Source organism: Balearica regulorum, chromosome 5, assembly GCF_011004875.1.
Source record: "Balearica regulorum gibbericeps isolate bBalReg1 chromosome 5, bBalReg1.pri, whole genome shotgun sequence".
Lineage (NCBI taxonomy): Eukaryota > Metazoa > Chordata > Aves > Gruiformes > Gruidae > Balearica > Balearica regulorum.
The window spans coordinates 50,985,350-51,002,455 of record NC_046188.1 but is presented as its reverse complement, the minus strand read 5'-3'; the positions used below and the strand labels follow the sequence as shown (position 1 = coordinate 51,002,455).

Below are 17,106 nucleotides of genomic sequence, written 5' to 3'. Positions count from 1 at the left end.
CACAGTGGGGTCACAGCACCAGCTTCTGCTCTGCTTTCTAACCCCTGCATTATTCGCTCTTTATGGGGTCAGTGGGGACTGTGCCATCCTTAGTGACTGCTGTGTATTGCATACCTATGTGTGTGTGCATAGGCCTGTGACCTTCCAAAAGGTGACAGTGTATCCTGCACTGGCTGTAAACTGTCATCTGATGATATGCGTTAGATATTACGTGACCAAAATGAGGAACAATCTTATTTGACTAAGTTTTTTTAAACTCTGATTTTCTTCCAGTTACTTTTTCAGTACATGTCAAGATGCTCGGGGTTTTTTATCCCAACAATGTTCTTATTTGAAACAGAGGCAAATGAAAGAGAGTAATACAGCTCTGAGACTGTTCATGTAGAATTAGGTCTCCCTTTACTTTTCTTGCTGAGTGCCCTGAAACCCATAGCAGATCATGTATTACTGTGTTTTCATCTTTGTGACACAGAGGATCTCATGCACTCAACAAAATACCTCTGCAGGAATGACTCTATCATTTCAGTACTTAAGAGGTGAATCACTGTATTTTGTATCATCTTCAGCTTTTGCTCAAAGTCTTTTTGGTCATTTCATTTTAATGTTTTTTTCAGGGGAAAGGGCAACAAGCAGTTCCTACAATATAGCTTTTCCTAGTTATCTAAAGCACCGTTTTTCCGAGCATTCAACTTTTGATTGTGGTGGTCCTGGAGCACTTGAGGTTGGACCGGAGAGCCTCCAAAAGAAATGCAAAAGCCCAAAGACAGATATCTAATTGAGACATTGCAATTGGCATATCTTGTAAGAAAAATATTGGCTACTTTCTAACCCGCTGCAAGATCTCTACAGGCTAAAAGGATCCATGCAGCTGGGGTCCATGTTCTCCTTGGTCTTTCTTTCAGATGCCAGTTTGCATTGCAGGCTGGGAGAAGACAGAACAGCTGTATGGATCAGAACAGCTCAATTTCTAGTTTAATCCCATTCTCACAGGTAAGGAGGAACACATTGCTAGGAAACAGACCTGACTAGCACTCCTTGTATTTCATTTATGCTCATCTTGGAGACAATACCCATGAGAGGACAAAATTATCAGAAATGAAAGATGGGAAATGCATCTCATGTCATCACTCAGAATGATACAATAGGAAGACGCAGAAATGTTTCTCATTTCCAACTCAAACTAAAAAAGCACCACCAAAAATTAACACAATATGTGCAAACCAAGTCCTCACCTCTGCAGATTCTGCATTTGGCTTCAGACAAATAAGGTTGCCCTCCACTGTCAGGTGGCTCAGCTTACAACAAAGACCCAGGTACTGTATCTGGTTGATGTCCTCGATATTGTTCCCTTCCAGGTCCAAAACCTCAAGGTGATCCAACCAGGTCAGCTGGCTCAGGTCAGAGATATTGTTATAGGCTATATAGAGTTCCTCAGCAGAAGTAAACAGAATAAATATGTAAACCACAGGCTTGCACAGGTAACACTCAAGCATTGCAAAATGTTTTCTAATATTTGAAATATTACATGGCACAGCATGAAATTAACATAGAAGTGAACATTTTTCAAGTGTGGCTGTTGCCGCCTGAAATAACTAGGGCTAATATGGCAACGAATGCTATGCTACATTAGGCATCTTCAGGATCAGACCTGAATGTTACACCTCATTTAAAAAAAAAAACAAACCATAGTGACTTTTAACCTAACACATGCAATCCAAGGCATCCAACCAAAGTCCTTTAGAAAAACAAAGGGTGAGAAGAGAACAAAGACTACAAGTAAAGAGAAAAATATTAATTGAAGATAGTTTTGAGATTGTCATTTGGCAGGACACATCCATACTTACTTTTAGAGAGCTGCAGGAAGAGATCCCATCTAAATCCGAGAGCCCACAGCAAGCCATCCACAGGACATGGAGATGCGATAATGTGGTTCCAAGATCCCTTATAAAATAAACAATTGAAGCTCTATTTGAATGGATGAAAGAATTCAAGACCTGTGTTCTTTTTCCTAAGATTAGGTGACCGCTGCTTCTTCAAATCTCACATTGTTTACAAGAAATATCATTAAAATGTTCACCTTCAAAGGCAGAGAATAAAATTATACCCCTCTCTACCTCTCTCTCTCACAGACATCTTTCTTTGTTCTTGTATGACATATCACCACAGTTGAGTTTGATTAAGGTTCTTCCAAGAGCTACATCATGGTAATTCTGTCATAAATCGTAGGTAATTGCTAAGAATTAAGTGAGGTTTTCTTATGCTGGCATCATTTGCTCTACACACATAACCCAAATTAACATATCTGAGCTGATTGCACAGTCATCTCACTCTGTCCTCTTATGGAGTTACCTTTCTACTGATTTTGCAGTTGAAAGAAATAGCACTCTTGCCAAATAACATTTTTTGAATCAGTAGAAAATTATAATCCTTTCCATCCTATTTTCCTACACTTTAGGTCTAGCAAAATATACATAAGGGATCATTTGTATGAATTTCAAACTTTCTGGTCCTAACCCAGAAAAGCACATACTGACCTCCTTAACTCCATGCATGTGTAGTATCCCACTGACAGTGCAAAACAAACATAACGCAAAATGTAAAAATGGTGGCAAATCAAACTGAGGGCTTAACCACCTTCCATCTTTGGTAACATTATTTGCATAAAGCTACTACTCAAACATAAACAAAATACAACACTTTATCAAATCCCAAACCAACCAAAAGGTCAGAATTCTCTACTGTACCATGATATCAGACTATCTGAATAATAAAGCACTAACCAGGGGGGAACTAAATACAAGGACAGTTTATCAGAGGAGGCAGAGACTAGCATGGAGTTCACAGAATCACAGCAATGGTTGACATTGGAAGGGACCCCTGGAGGTCATCTTATCCCACCTCCATGCTCAAGCAAGGCCAGTTGCCCAGGACCACATCCAAATATCTAAAATAGTTTATAATAGAGATTCTTGGACTTCAAATTTGCGTATTAGCTATCTTTTATAATATCCATTTTTATAATATACATTATAATAAATAATATATACTTTAATGCACTGTCTAGGGAAAATTGCAGAAGATAAAAGAATATGGTTCTGATGTAGGAATAAAGTAACAGTTCTCTTGCTCATGTCTTCTCTTTATGGACCATGGGGAAAAAGAGCAGCTTTGCATTGCCTTCTGAGAACCTCTTGCAGCTTTGATGCAGCTTTGCAGCAAAAAACACTACAGTCAAATTGCCTGCTTCAGGGATACTGCACAGCCAGCCAGTGCAAGAGGTCAGGAAGGAGTGCTTTTACAAGGGGGATAGGCATTCTCATCTGTGTTTTTTGTTGTTTTTCCACCATCTGAATACTTGGGAAGGGCCACATTTGGAGAAAGGAGACTGCATAATGCTGAATAAAGGATGGATGCATGGAAAAATATCCCCAGATGTGTATCTCCTGCGATTCGCCAAATACAGGGTTGAATAGGAGTTTCTAGGGTGAAATTGGGGATTTTCACCCCTCTGTCTTCTGGGGCATGGTTTGTCCATAGGTGTCATTCAGACCTATCTCACTTCATCCATCCTCTACCACTGCAGGGGGCCCAGGCATTGGGTGCCTCTGATCATCTCTTCCGTGGATGCTGCAGATTTAAGTAAGCTCAGGATGGACACACCATACAATGTGTTTACATAACGTTTTACAGCCTTTGAAGTACAAACAGTGCAGCTGATCTAATGGCCAGAACAAAGCAAATAAGAAAAATCTCAGTCAAACGACACATCACTTTCTGTCTAAGGCTACTCCTCCTTACAGGAGAAAACTCTCAACTGATGTAAACCACAACTCCTCCACCAAATTTTGTGCATCTAGGCAGCTTGGCCGTACTGACACAGGATGTCGCTGTCTAGTACAGAGACACAAGGATAAAGAAAGCCACACACACACAGAAACTCCCTGCATGTATAAACAATACAGTTCCTTCTGCAAACTTGCTGCAAACTTACTTTACCTCATCTCTTAGCTATCAGAGCAATGGGGAACACTTGCCATTGTGTCACTGTACCTGCGACCAGATGAGCCCCTAAAAAGATGGAAGTTTGTCACATTTCTTTCCAAGTACTCATTCAGATTTGCCTGACCTAAAGGATCATACTGTCCCTGTATGTCATCACATCCCCAGCCTAGCAGAAGATTTTCCAGGGACTATTTACATTGTGCATATTTTATAAATAAAACAAACACCGGTTCTAAGGCTTCCTTAAGGAACAGATGCCTCCCAAAGTAATATTTACAGAAATTTATTATTAGATTTGCAAGCTGTGTGCTTATAATAAGAAAGAAATTAAATTAAATTACAAAAGCAGAACCTACCATCAACCAAGGCCAACACATCCATAAACACAAATATGGCATTAGGAGTAATGTGAAGGAATTACACTGCTCATTTCTTGACCCACTTCAAGCACTGATGAGTTTTTCAAATTTCAGGCTAATTTTGGTGCAGAATTTTCTTTTCTGTAAACCACTGAACACAGGTAAAGGAAAACAGTCACTCTCATTTTTGTATCATTGAAACAAGTGTTTCTGATAGATGCTCTGTTTATTAGGCCAGCAAAATTGAAGACAATCCTAACCTGATTACTTTACATATGGTATGGTAAGGTATGATTAATGAATATTATTTTTTCTTTGTCTTGTACTTCCTAACTGAAGGTCTTTTGCCACAGAAGGAGCTTTCGGTAATATGCTTGTTCCTAACATTTCTCTGTCAATATACAGGATGCCAAAACAAAGCAATGGATTAAGTCCCAAGCAGTTTTCACACAAGGCTGCAAGAAGAAACAGCTATCCCTTCTACTGCTAAAACCTTGATCACTTCATGCATTTTGAAGAAGCAGTCCCCTGCTCCTACTCAGAGGTGAAAGGGTCCCAGAGTTAAATCATATTTCTTCTGTGTGTTATGGTTTTCAGTTCCAGTGCTGGCTATGGCTAAATGCAGTGCACACAAACGGGGTCAGTACCTGCTCACACTGTCTGCTAAGTCACGCACAGCATGTATTCGCTATGAATTATTAGCTAACGAGTCTTCAAGCATTCTCCTGCTGCAGACACCATCCAAAGACGACACTAATTTAACTGACTTCTAAAACCTACTTACCTTACTCTTCACAATTTCACAATATACACTTCTGCCAAGTGTATAGTCTCAAATCCATTCCAGTTTCATTCATGGGTTGCAGTTCTGACTCTCCTACAGCTAACTTTGGCATAGGTCAGGAGTAGCATGTTTAAGGTTAATACTAATCAAAGTTAATTAGTATTAGTATTCCAGACAAAGGAATTAGGCTGTATATCCCATGTCTTGGGAACTTGCAAAAGGCAGAACTGCTGCATGTTTGCAATGCAACCCAGCGTTCGATAACAGGGTCACATTTTAAAAAAATGCTTATACAGACACTTCAGAAAAGAAAAAAAAAAAGGAAGCTAATGGGAACGAGTTCCTTATGAGGCTAAAGTTCATTGTGCCAAGCTCACCTTTAACCCATGAAACAAAATACTAAGAAAGCACAAACTTTGTTGCACTAAGTGTTTGGTATCACTTAGTCCACTTTTGCTCTCTATACTCTATTTCAGGAAAGGGAGCTAGCAAGCCAAGGTATCCTCACCCCCTGCCCCCCAAGAAAAGCACTCCAACCCTTATAGAGAGCAAGCAACTGCTGTCCCTCCTTCCCTGCTACTGCAGATGGGCAGCAGTAAAGAGGCAAAAGGTCTTTTTCATCCACCCAGCCCCGACCGCAGACCTTTGCTGCAAGTTAAAGCCAGAGCAAAGTTCCCCTTGCTGACTCTGGCGTCATGGTAGCTGCTGGAGGAGCCTAAAATTCTAGGTCATGCAGTCACATTTTGGCCCTGCAGATCTTCTGCATCTGTAACGAGTCATATCCAGTAAAGACGTTAACACAGCACAGTACATCTGCAAATATTTTATTCAGTGACTAATAAACTAATCTTTTGGAAGCTGTGTGAATCATGCTGCAGCATCAGAGAAAACTCTCTCATTAATTACTACACAGATAATTGCCCCTGAGAGCACGGCTGCTGTAAGGTGAAACAGCAGTGTAACTCAAAGCAAGCTGCTCTTGACAACCACATGCACCTGCCTTTCTGAAAATACTTCTGAAATATTCTGGCTGGTGAGAAGAGAATCTAAGGGCTTGCAAGAGATGGGAGTGCCTCCAGCTTTACTGCATCTGGCATGTCCATCTTGGAGGGGGTCAGAGCAAAGCAAGTTGTGTGAGCACGCATGACTGCCATGTGCGTGCAAGTGTGCACATGGGTATGTTTTAATTTATGTTAAGTGCAGAGGGTCAGATCAGCCCAAACTGGGGAGATGCATCTTGTGACTTTTTCACAAGAAATGGAATTAATGGGAATCTGCTCTCTGATAATAATTTACAATGGTAAATTATTTTAATATAATAAACTCTTAATAACAATTTACCAGGGTAGTAGGAGAGAAAATCCACTATAATTATACAAGTAGCACAACAAAACACTCCCCTAAATAGTCACTGACTGTGAATAAAATTAATGAGACATATGTCAGAGACCAGAACCCTCCTGTATTAGGCATGATATAAACATACAGAAGATGACAGCATCTGTTCCAAAAATAGGGTAGAGAATATGATCGAGAAGTTTGACAGCTGAAACAGGAAAAAGATGAGACATTGTAGAAAGTTGGTGGCAGTCGGTTGTATGACGCAGCACAGGAGCATCCCAGTGATGTGCAAAGAACAAAGAGCATATAGAAGGAACCAGAGGATAGTGTAGAGGAAATGTAGCTCCAATTAATGTACACAACAGATAATTCAATTCCAGTGGACAAATCCCTGTCCCAAGTGACATGGAAGCTGGGAACTTTACAAAAAAGGCAAGGAATTAATAGGCAAAGCAATTATATATCCTGCTCACTTCTGCTATGGTTCATGCAGGTCAGGTTTGAAGCAGAGACACAGAGCACGGGGTAGGAATGCGTACGTCATATATTTGGTTGTGATAAACACAGGATTACAGCCTCTGAGGTTGCCAAACCAGTGTCCTCCAGAGTAATTACGACACACACACCCCTACATGCTTGCCTGCAGAATGCACACTGAATACCAAATGATGGTTTTAGTATCCAAAAGTGCCAAGAAACCAACATAGACTTCCCTAGTTTCACCTTGAACCCACAAACTTGCATTTATAATTGATTTAAAAAAAAATATTAGTAAACTGAAGGGTCTGAAACCTGGGTTCCTGCTATCTCCAGATACTGCTACAGGGATAGGAACTCATCAAACAGCTCTGTGTTTCTGTGAGGGTCTTGGCAACACCCTCCCCACTTGTGCACGACCATTTAGGATTTTTTCCCATGAAATTCGATGCTCCCATCTTGTCATCACTCCCTCAGACTGGGGAGAGAGCACAAGGGGAAGGAACAATTTGGCTTACAACACCTAATAACAAGTTTGAGAAATAATAATGTATTCTTCCATTAATCCAACATCCTTATTCTTCAGGGATTGATTCACTCCAGCCAAAATTTTACTGGATGGAGACCAGACCTAGGGAGCCAAATCCTGCTCTTGGTTTCACCACAAAAATCTTGAATAGCTCCACCGAGCATAAGCTACGCAGCAAACACTTACAACAGCACAACCCTGAACACATTCATCAGCTTGAAACCATCATTTCTTTTAGAAGCTGGTTTCAAATAATTCACCTAGAAATAAAACGCTAAATCCACTGAACTTGCAAACAGTACCTCAAAGTGCACATGCATCTGTGGAATAAATCTTCAGTGGCAAAACATCTAAAATATCCACTGATGCAGATATTTTTTATTTTTAATGGTCACTCTGAAAACCAACGCACTGGTAATCAGAGGGATATAGATTTTAAAAGAATGACCAAATTACAGTCTTACAAAATAAAGGAAAAAAAAAAATCTTTTCTCTGATCTACAGAAATCAAGTTGAATTTATCAAGCTGCACAGTGATAACAGTGATCCAGTCCATATGTCAGCACACAATGGTTTGGTTGTACAGATAATTCTGACATCAGAAGCAAAAACTTTTAAAGCATGAACGTATTTAAATCAGTAACATATGTTCTAATAGGAAGCTTACATAATAGTTTCATTGTACTCTCAAATAGCTATAAAGTATTCAAAATTGTAAAACTGATTGTATGCATGTGTTGCACTTGATCAAAACCATGACACAGCCCCAATTCTGCAGGCAGCGCAGAGGCCATGTCCTTATGTCCCTGCAGTGTCCTTTCACAGTTGAACAAATGTCATACGAATGTGAAGACTGGACTTGCTTTCCAGTATTCCAGCCTTGGCTGGTTTTGTACTTACCCTTCCAAAGTCAAGTAGCAACATACTGAAAACTGCTGGCTTGGGTGTCCTCTGTCTCGCACCTCACACAGCCAATGGCACATGGATTACCTTTAGCATCTTATATTCCCTTGCACAAGTGTGAACCATTGCCCAACGTGTAAGATAACAAGGATCCTGTCCCATCTTTTGCTGACAGAAGCCCACTTTTAGACTGAAATGCCATGGAAACGTAGAACCTAATATTCTGGCCTCATTCTTCCTTCTGAACTGTGCAGCTTTTTGACAGTAAGGGTTCCTAACTCTGTTGAGACACGTTGTTGGAAACTTCAAAAACTAAAAAGAGACTATGCTAGGCAATTCTCAACTCATAAACTTAAACACATCAGAGGAAGGCAAGTGTGTTTTAGGCTGAACAGAAAGCATGGATTTACCAAAGGTCTTTTAAAATAACAACTATATCTATGGAATTCTGTTTTCATAACTCCTTTTTACCTGCAAATGAAGAATTTCTGTATGAATGAAAAGTTATTGTCTTTGCAGTAGGGTGTCTCTGTTGTCCCATCTTTTTGGGGTAACTTTTGCATGAATAAGCAGCTGTTTTCCAAATGAGTTGCAGTGCTGATGCCACTGGCAATATTTCTTCAAACAAAAGGATTGCAGTATTTTATTCCAGTTGGGTTTTTTTTTCAGTTGGTTGGTTGCTTTTGGTTTAAGTTTGGAAAGGGGCAAAATTTTTACCTGTGGATTGCTGCGGAGTAAATGCAAATCCCCTGGTACTGCACAAGGGGTAAATCAGGGAGAAGCTGAAATTCAGGGTTTCACACTTTGTCCAGCCCACAACTCTGCTTTCTCAGCTTTGTTATGCCAGAGTGAGAGCAAACTACTGCAGGTTCCATGGGCTTGCTAAAGCAAATTGTGATTATCAGTAAGTCACATGCTTTTGGCCAGCACTTTCTCTAAAGCGAAAGCCTGAAAACAAGGACAGAGACTACCTGGCTACAGCAGTCAAATCCACACACCATTCAAGGCAGTTTGGTTGTTGTCTAGAACTGGAACCAGAGACCACACTGGTGGTCGTGGTAGAATACTTGAGCTCTGCCATGGACATGTCTGCAACCCATACATCAACCAGAGACACTGCATAAAAATCCTTGTTCCACTAACACCAGTGCCAAATCTCCCCCTGCCTTCAGTGGGGCTGAGATCCCCCCTCTGGTGCTGGCAGGCAAGGATGGCATCTGGAGACAGGAGATGACAACAGAGGAAGAACCCAACTCCAACGAGATACATCTCTGGGCCATTCCTGACTTACAACATTTTTGCTCATTGTTGCTTCTCATTGCCTCATTGAACTCACTGTAGCAACTGCAATATTACACTAACTGCTATGCTACTTGCAAGCACGTTATTTTCCATGGCAGATTATACCTCATTTAAATCAAAAGTGCTTGCTGAGACCAAGAGGAGAGGTATTTGTAAATGAAATTGAGTGCTGATACACACATTTCTGTAACTAGTCATAATCATGCTTAAGTTAACCCAGACATATCTGTTGAAGTTAATACACATGAAATGTAGCTTTAGTTTCAAGTGCTCCCATTTTTAGTTGCTGTCAAAAAACCTAGAGCAGAATAATGGGCTTGATCAATGTTGATGTACTCAGAGTCAGGAACAGCAATTCCCTAACACACGAACATACAGCGTGTGTGGGAAGGATAATGTAATTTTGTGTTAATTTCCTTTTGATGGTTAAAACTGCTTGTCAGCTTAGTTACTGGTAGCATTTTAACAATGAAAGATCAGTTGCTTTAACTCAGGTCCCACAATTTGAAAGGAGTAGGGGTTGCCAAAGTGTGGTTCTATGGGCCTCTAAGACCTGCCCTTGATCCTCTTTATTTTTTTTCCATCCTACTCCAGCTCCCACCCTTGGCATGAAGCTGCACCCCAGAGATGCTGTAGAAACCCAACAAACCGTGCTGCATCTCACTGGGTGCATTACATCTTCCACAAGAGCAAGTGAATTTTCAAACAGGACAAAGTTGAGACACACAGTAAATAAAACTCTCACACCCACATAACCATTGCCCCTCAATTTAGCCCCAGAGCTACTGACAGTTCTTATAGCTTTGGCAATCATTCATTCTCATTGTTGAAAGTTTACATAAAAAAAAAAAAAAAAAGGATAATGAAATTGTGGTTACAGAATGAGTTATTTACATTGAAGGAATGAATCCCACAGTGCTTCAAAATTTCCTGCATAAATATCTTCTTAGTCTCCCACATGTTGTGTGCCTGTTTTGCAGTACGTTCCAGGTCTGAGCTTTGGCAGAATAAGACAGATATATTGCAACTTTGATTTAATATAGATCTCATCCTGCAAAATCAACACTTGAAACTTTTAACGCTGCAGGGTAGGCATAAGGAATATTCTGTAAAAGTTCCAAATCAGCTGACAGATTCAGTGGTGTTAAGACATACACTACAAAAAACCCCTCCAAGACTCTTTTTCGGAGTACCAAAAATCCCTGGAATTCTAGATTAATTGGCCAGACAGAACTAAAGAATTGGATCAGCTGTGAGTTGCCATTCAACTTTTGTCACTGTAATGGCTATAGAGTTTCCACTGGAAAAAAAGCACTTGAGATACTGCAGAAATGGGTCAATATGAAAACCTAGAGAGAAAATGTAATTTAAGTGATTTAGTTTGAAGGTACAGTGGCAGGAATGCAGGTTCTCAAGATTCTTTAGATCTGGCACATTTGTGTGACACTAATGATTTTCTCCTGTGGCTGATGGTCCTTTCTTCTTTGTATCTTTTCCTTCCTTTCTTTTTTCATCTGTGCATATATGCAATAAGAAAACAGAAAAATACAGAAGCTTGAACAGATACAGGTATAACGTGGGCCTGTGAATGGCTGGCAAATGCCAGTTGATTTCCTCCAAATTTTTTTCTCTCTGTCATGGTTTAACCCAGCAGACAGCTAAAACAACCACACAGCCATTCAGTCACTCCCTCTCCGTCCAGTGGGATGGGGGAGAAAAATCGGAAAGAAAAAGGTAAAATTCATGGGTTGAGATAAAGACAGAAAAGGAAGAAAATATAATAAAAATAATAATATATACAAAACAAGTGATGCACAGCACAATTTTTCACCACCTGGAGCTGATGCTCAGCTAGTTCCTGAGCTGTGCTACCTCCCGGCCAACCTCCCAGTTATATATGGAACATGACGTCATATGGTATGGAGTATCTCTTTGGTCAGTTTGGGTCAACTGTCCTGGCTGTGGTCCCTCACAGCTTCTTGGGTGCCTCCCACCTTCTCGTTGGCAGGGCAGTATGAGAAGCTAAGAAGCCCTTGACTGCTTGGCAACAACTAAAATATCAATGTGTTATCAACGTTTTTCTCATCCTAAATCCAAAATACAGCACTATACCAGCTGCTAGGAAGAAAGTTAACTCTATCCCAGCCAAAACCAGGACACTCTCTCAGTCTCTAATGTTCACCCCAGATTTGGCATGATAGACTTGTCTCCATATGTCCTGAGTCTAGACTTTTTCCTTAAACAATAACTTCAAGGGAGACTTTCTGTGCTTGTACCAGCCCACAGATGTTCTTTTACAACAAGCAAACAAGATGCAGAAAAGAAGCTTGGGGGACTTCAGAGCCCATCCACCTGACCACTGAGGCAGATGAGACCTTATAGATTTCCATACTGAGGGTGTTACTACAAGAGCATTTATTTCAAAGTACACCAATAGACATTCCAAAATCTGGTGCAGGTATGCTAATTGGATGTAAAGCAAATTCCACACCCCATTCTTGACTTCTTTCAAACAAATTCCCTCTCCAGGCGGATCTAGCACTAGATGTTGCAATGTGTCATCAGTCATGGAGATAAGCCTTATGGTAGAAGTGCAAACCCTTACAAGGGCTCTCAGCTGCCAGAGATGTCACTGATCATCTCCACTGATCAACAGAGAGACTTCATCACATGTGAGCAGACTAGCTCCCCTGTGCCCTCCTGCCAACAAAAGTCTCAAAAGTCCTGCATAAACAATTTCATAGGAGCTCATGCAAAATTCTCCCACCCATCTTCACCTAGCTTTGGAGGTAAGGGTAGTTGCCACCCACAAGTAACAGTTCCTTTGTAGACTAATATGGTTCCTTTGCAGGAATAGGTAATTGCAATGGTTCCTTTACAGACTACCAACAGTCTCACCAAAATGGTACACAGTCTTTGAGCAAGAGAAATGCATACCATGTAGACTTCCAACTAATTCATGAGTTGGGATAAAACCCTTCACTGGCTATGATCTATATTGATCTTGAGAAAAACAATTCTATTAACTTGAGCTGGTTGGGTTTTGGCTGTGAAGTAAGGGAAAATATTCCTCAAAACAGTTGCAGAAGAGTCATGTAACCCATTACCTGCCACACTATTCAAAAGTGGACACTCACACCATGAATTTCAGTGGATCTCCCCAGTCAAAACAAAGGTTTCCAAATTGGCATACCTATCCATTTTTACATAAGCTAACTCAAATACATTGTACAAACAATCTGGTATCACTGTTTTAAGTACAGATGGTGGGAAATGAAATAACTGTATTTCATAAGACACAAATATATATATTTTATATACAGTTTTCTTTCAGACTGTGTTGAGACTAACATTTCTTCTGCACCATTAAGTTAGCTTGGGAATGCAAAAAGGAAGAAAACCTCAGTGAAGATGGCTATGAGTGATATTTAATATTAATGTGTATAAGGTAGAGAGAGATGACTCTCCCTAATTATAAAGCTTTGTGAGCTTAAAAGTAAATACCAGTTAACCTAAACTATTTAATAAAAAATAATGAGATTCTTGAAAACAAAAACCCCCCAATCCACTCAGAAAAAAACCTGCATTTTTACCTTAAAGTAGTGGGAAGAATTATTGCATATTGCAGATTAGAGCAAATACTCAAAATATACAGAATTTGCTTATTCACATAGATGAACTTTACAGAAGGTCCTTTCAAGAATGGTGGCTGTATTGTTTAAACGCATAAGAATGACAAAATAAGACTCACTACACAAATAAGCACATTTTCAAATATTTTAAAAATCCTCCAGTATGATTTAGCAACCATATTCTACGATGTTTATTTTATAAAGAATAAAATTTACGCTACTGATTCTTACTATTTCTAGGGTGCAAATTTAACATGTGGCAATAAAACTTTTTTTCTTTATATTTAAGAAGTTCTTATGGAACAAGTGTTACATTTTAAAACTGGCTTTACCTTGAGATGCTGAGAGCAAGAACGTAAAAAAAAAAAAAAGTCTGTGGGACCTTAATAGAGATAATTATTATAATTGTATATAAGAGCAAGATAAACTAAACAACAATAAGCAGAGTAAACCAAACCTCTGTAAGTTCTCGCCTATGGTGAGACGAAGCAGTAGAAAGTGGAGTGGTAGGACTGCAAGGCTGATGAAGTTCAAACCAGGAGATGCCACAAATGGTCTTTCAAACATGCAATCCTTCATAAAACTTCTGTTACCAAAAGTAGGTGGTAGGTTTCATTATCAGACCTTTGTGTTCAGGTTGTTGCCTCAACGAGAAGAATATACACTGCAGCTTAAGGCAGCAGGTGAAGAATGTGCACGCATTATTCCTGCTGATGGAATTGCAAACTTCACCTCCTAAAACATGAAGGCATTTCTGTATTTCTTTTTGCAGGTATTGATCCACCCTGAGCGACCTGATGCACCCTGTAAAGATCTCAGGACAGAAGGATATAACTTTGCCAAACAGCAAATCAGAAATATATCTAGAGAAAAAGAAGTGTGCATGTATTTTAGGGGAAAAATAGCAACAGGTCTTTTTTGTGCAGTAATGCATCCACAGAAAATAAGAACAACTAAACCAACTTCTGTGTGGAGAATATTTTATAGAAATTAGATTATAAAAACTGATCTTACACTGAAATTCTATTTATTTATTCATTGCTTATTCATATTGCTTGGCAGTTACCAACTGATGAATATAACCACTTAGCTTAATTTCCCCCCAAACCTGACTCCCTCCCTTTTTTAAAATCAGCACTTACCTTGCATTCCAAAAACATAATTTCCCACTGAATAGAATTATTTTCAATAAAAAAACCAAACAAGCTGCACACAAGCAACTCTCTTGTAGGAGAGAATCAAACCAACCTACAAACCCATTAAACTAATGCTAAAATTATTTTCCTACCTATTTCCATGAAGACAACCTTTCCACAGCTGGATAGCTCTACTGGCAATGGGCTAATTACTACTGCTTCCCAACCCAGTTCTTTGGGTTTTCTCAGATGACAATTATAACCACTCTTTCTCATCACTCGCTAAAATGAACATTTATGTGTAAATTTTCATAAGTGATCCCTGACATTGACAGCTGAAACAGAGCAGCTGCAAACCCTAATAGCCAGGCATTATTTGCTGTAATACTAAAGTACTTATTTGCTGGCAGAAATCAGCTAGTTATTACCAACATTTTTATTTATCGTATTATAGTGGCCATCCAGAGCATGTAAGTGAGATCATGATCCCATTAAGCAAAGCCTTGTACATAACTCATTCAAAAGACTGTATCTGCCCTGGAGTAATATATAAACAACTGCAATTTAAAATACAGTGAATTTCTACAGCTAACCCAGAATGCTGTAGAAACAACAGCTAACTCAGGAACTGAGCTGTATTTTTGAAGTCCTGGTCCTTTGTGGCTCAGCCATAAAGCCTAGTCTTGCCACATCCTTGTCTAGCCAAAGCCTAGTCAGTCACAAAGCCTCTAGTCATTGACATTGCTATCTCCAGCTGGTTCAAAGAGTAAAGCTGCCTCTGTAATCCCAGAGATTGGAATCAGGTGAGCTTGTGGACTCCTAAAAGGTTCCTTATTCACTAAAAGCAATTGGTGCATTTTAAGTAATTACTACTTGTAAGCAAACAGTATTTGTAAGACCAAAATACCAACTAATAAAATTTCAGAGGTTCCCTTTGGAAATGACATAAGCTTTTACCTATGTGTTTTCTTGATGAATGAAAGAAAAGGAGAAATGGTGTACAGAGAATGAGAGCCAGAGATGTGGCTTTTGCAGGTGTGGATGCATGCACTTGTTTCTGCTTGCTAACCTTAAGAGAGTAAGGGCTGGATTCTTTCCATGGGACCAAACAGTCTACCCTCAAAGGCCACAGAAGGAAGGCAGGATGCCTCTATCCTCAGACCTTCTCAAAAGAAGGGAAAAGCTAAGGAGTGTCCACCACCTCCCCTCTAGTCCCCTGAAACACACTGTACTGCCAGCAGATCTGCAGCTCAGGGAGTGCTCACTTTGAGATGACCTGTATCTCCTGGCTGGACAACACCAAGTGAAGCTGGACCCCAGAGAAAATAATACATGGAAAATGGTTGAAGGCTTCATGCCAACAAGCCCAGGCTCCAGCAGAGGTATTTACTGCTCAAATATTCAGCAGAGCTACGTTAGCAAGGTAGTGGCTGAGGCAGCAGTAAAGAGAAGCTGAACTCTCATCTTGGATGGGTGCATGGCATGAGACAACATCCTGAAAGGAAAGACCACTTTTTACCAAATATACTCAAAGTGGTGTGTCTGTTCAGATGGTGGGCAGAGAAGGGGCATAATTATTTGTTTAATGATGGGCTTACTTACATTGCAGGTGTTTACTGGCAGACTTGTGTGTTGGTTTTGCGTGGCAAGGTTTTGGTAGCGGGGGGGCTACAGGGGTGGCTTCTGTGAGAAGCTGCTAGAAGCTTCCCCTGTGTCTGATAGAGCCAATGCCAGCCGGCTCCAAGACGGACCCGCCGCTGGCCAAGGCCAAGCCAATCAGTGCCTCTGTGATAACATATTTAAGAAAGAGAAAAACAGTTAGAGAGCGCTTTTGCAGCCAGAGAGAGGAGTGAGAAGATGTAAGAACATCTGCAGACACCAAGGTCAGTGCAGAAGGAGGGGGAGGAGGTGCTCCAGGTGCCAGAGCAAGATTCCCCTGCAGCCCGTGGTGAAGACCATGGTGAAGCAGGCTGTCCCCTGCAGCCCATAGAGGGAGGATGAGGGGGTGTAGCGATTCCACCTGCAGCCCATGGAGGACCCCACACCAGAGCAGGTGGAGACACCTGAAGGAGGCTGTGGCCCTGTGGGAAACCCACGCTGGAGCAGGCTCCTGGCAGGGCCTGTGGCCCCGTGGAGAGAGGAGCCCATGCCAGAGCAGGTTTGCTGGCAGGACTTGTGACCCTGTGGGGGACCCACGCTGGAGCAGTCTGCTCCTGAAGGTCTGCACCCCGTGGAGGAGACTCACGTTGGAGAAGGCCGTGAAGGACTGTCTCCCGTGAGAGGGACCCCACGCTGGAGCAGGGGAACAATGAGTCCTCCCCCTGAGGATGAAGAAGCGGCAGAAACACCGCGTGAGGAACTGACCGTAACCCCCACTCCCCGTCCCCCTGTGCCGCTGAGGGGGGCGGAGGTTGAAGCCGGGAGTGAAGTTGAGCCCGGGAAGATGGGAGGGGTGGGGGGAGGTGTTTTTAAGATTTGGTTTTATTTCTCATTCCTCTACTCTGTTTTGCTTAGTAATAAATAAGATGAATTCCCTCTCTAAGTTCGGTCTGTTTTGCTCGTGATGATAATTAGAGAATGATCTCTCCCTGTCCTTATCTCAACCTGTAAGGTTTTTTTTTTTCATTGTACCTTTTCTCCC

General features: G+C 40.9%; 1 protein-coding gene across 2 annotated transcripts in view; it reads right to left on the bottom strand.

The window, feature by feature from the left end:
* Nucleotides 1-17,106, bottom strand: part of LRRC56 (leucine rich repeat containing 56) — a 73,713-nt gene that overhangs the window by 14,139 nt on the left and 42,468 nt on the right. The window contains exons 1-3 of one of the 2 annotated variants that reach the window (XM_075754838.1): nt 13,787-14,045; nt 1,845-1,941; nt 1,233-1,430 (exon numbers count right to left, since the gene is read on the bottom strand). In XM_075754838.1, coding sequence (XP_075610953.1) covers nt 1,233-1,430; nt 1,845-1,941; nt 13,787-13,908 — 417 coding nt within the window. In that variant the 5' untranslated portion in view covers nt 13,909-14,045. Of the gene's footprint in view, nt 1-1,232; nt 1,431-1,844; nt 1,942-13,786; nt 14,046-17,106 lie in introns of those variants that run through there. The other variant, XM_075754837.1, reaches the window with a different exon arrangement.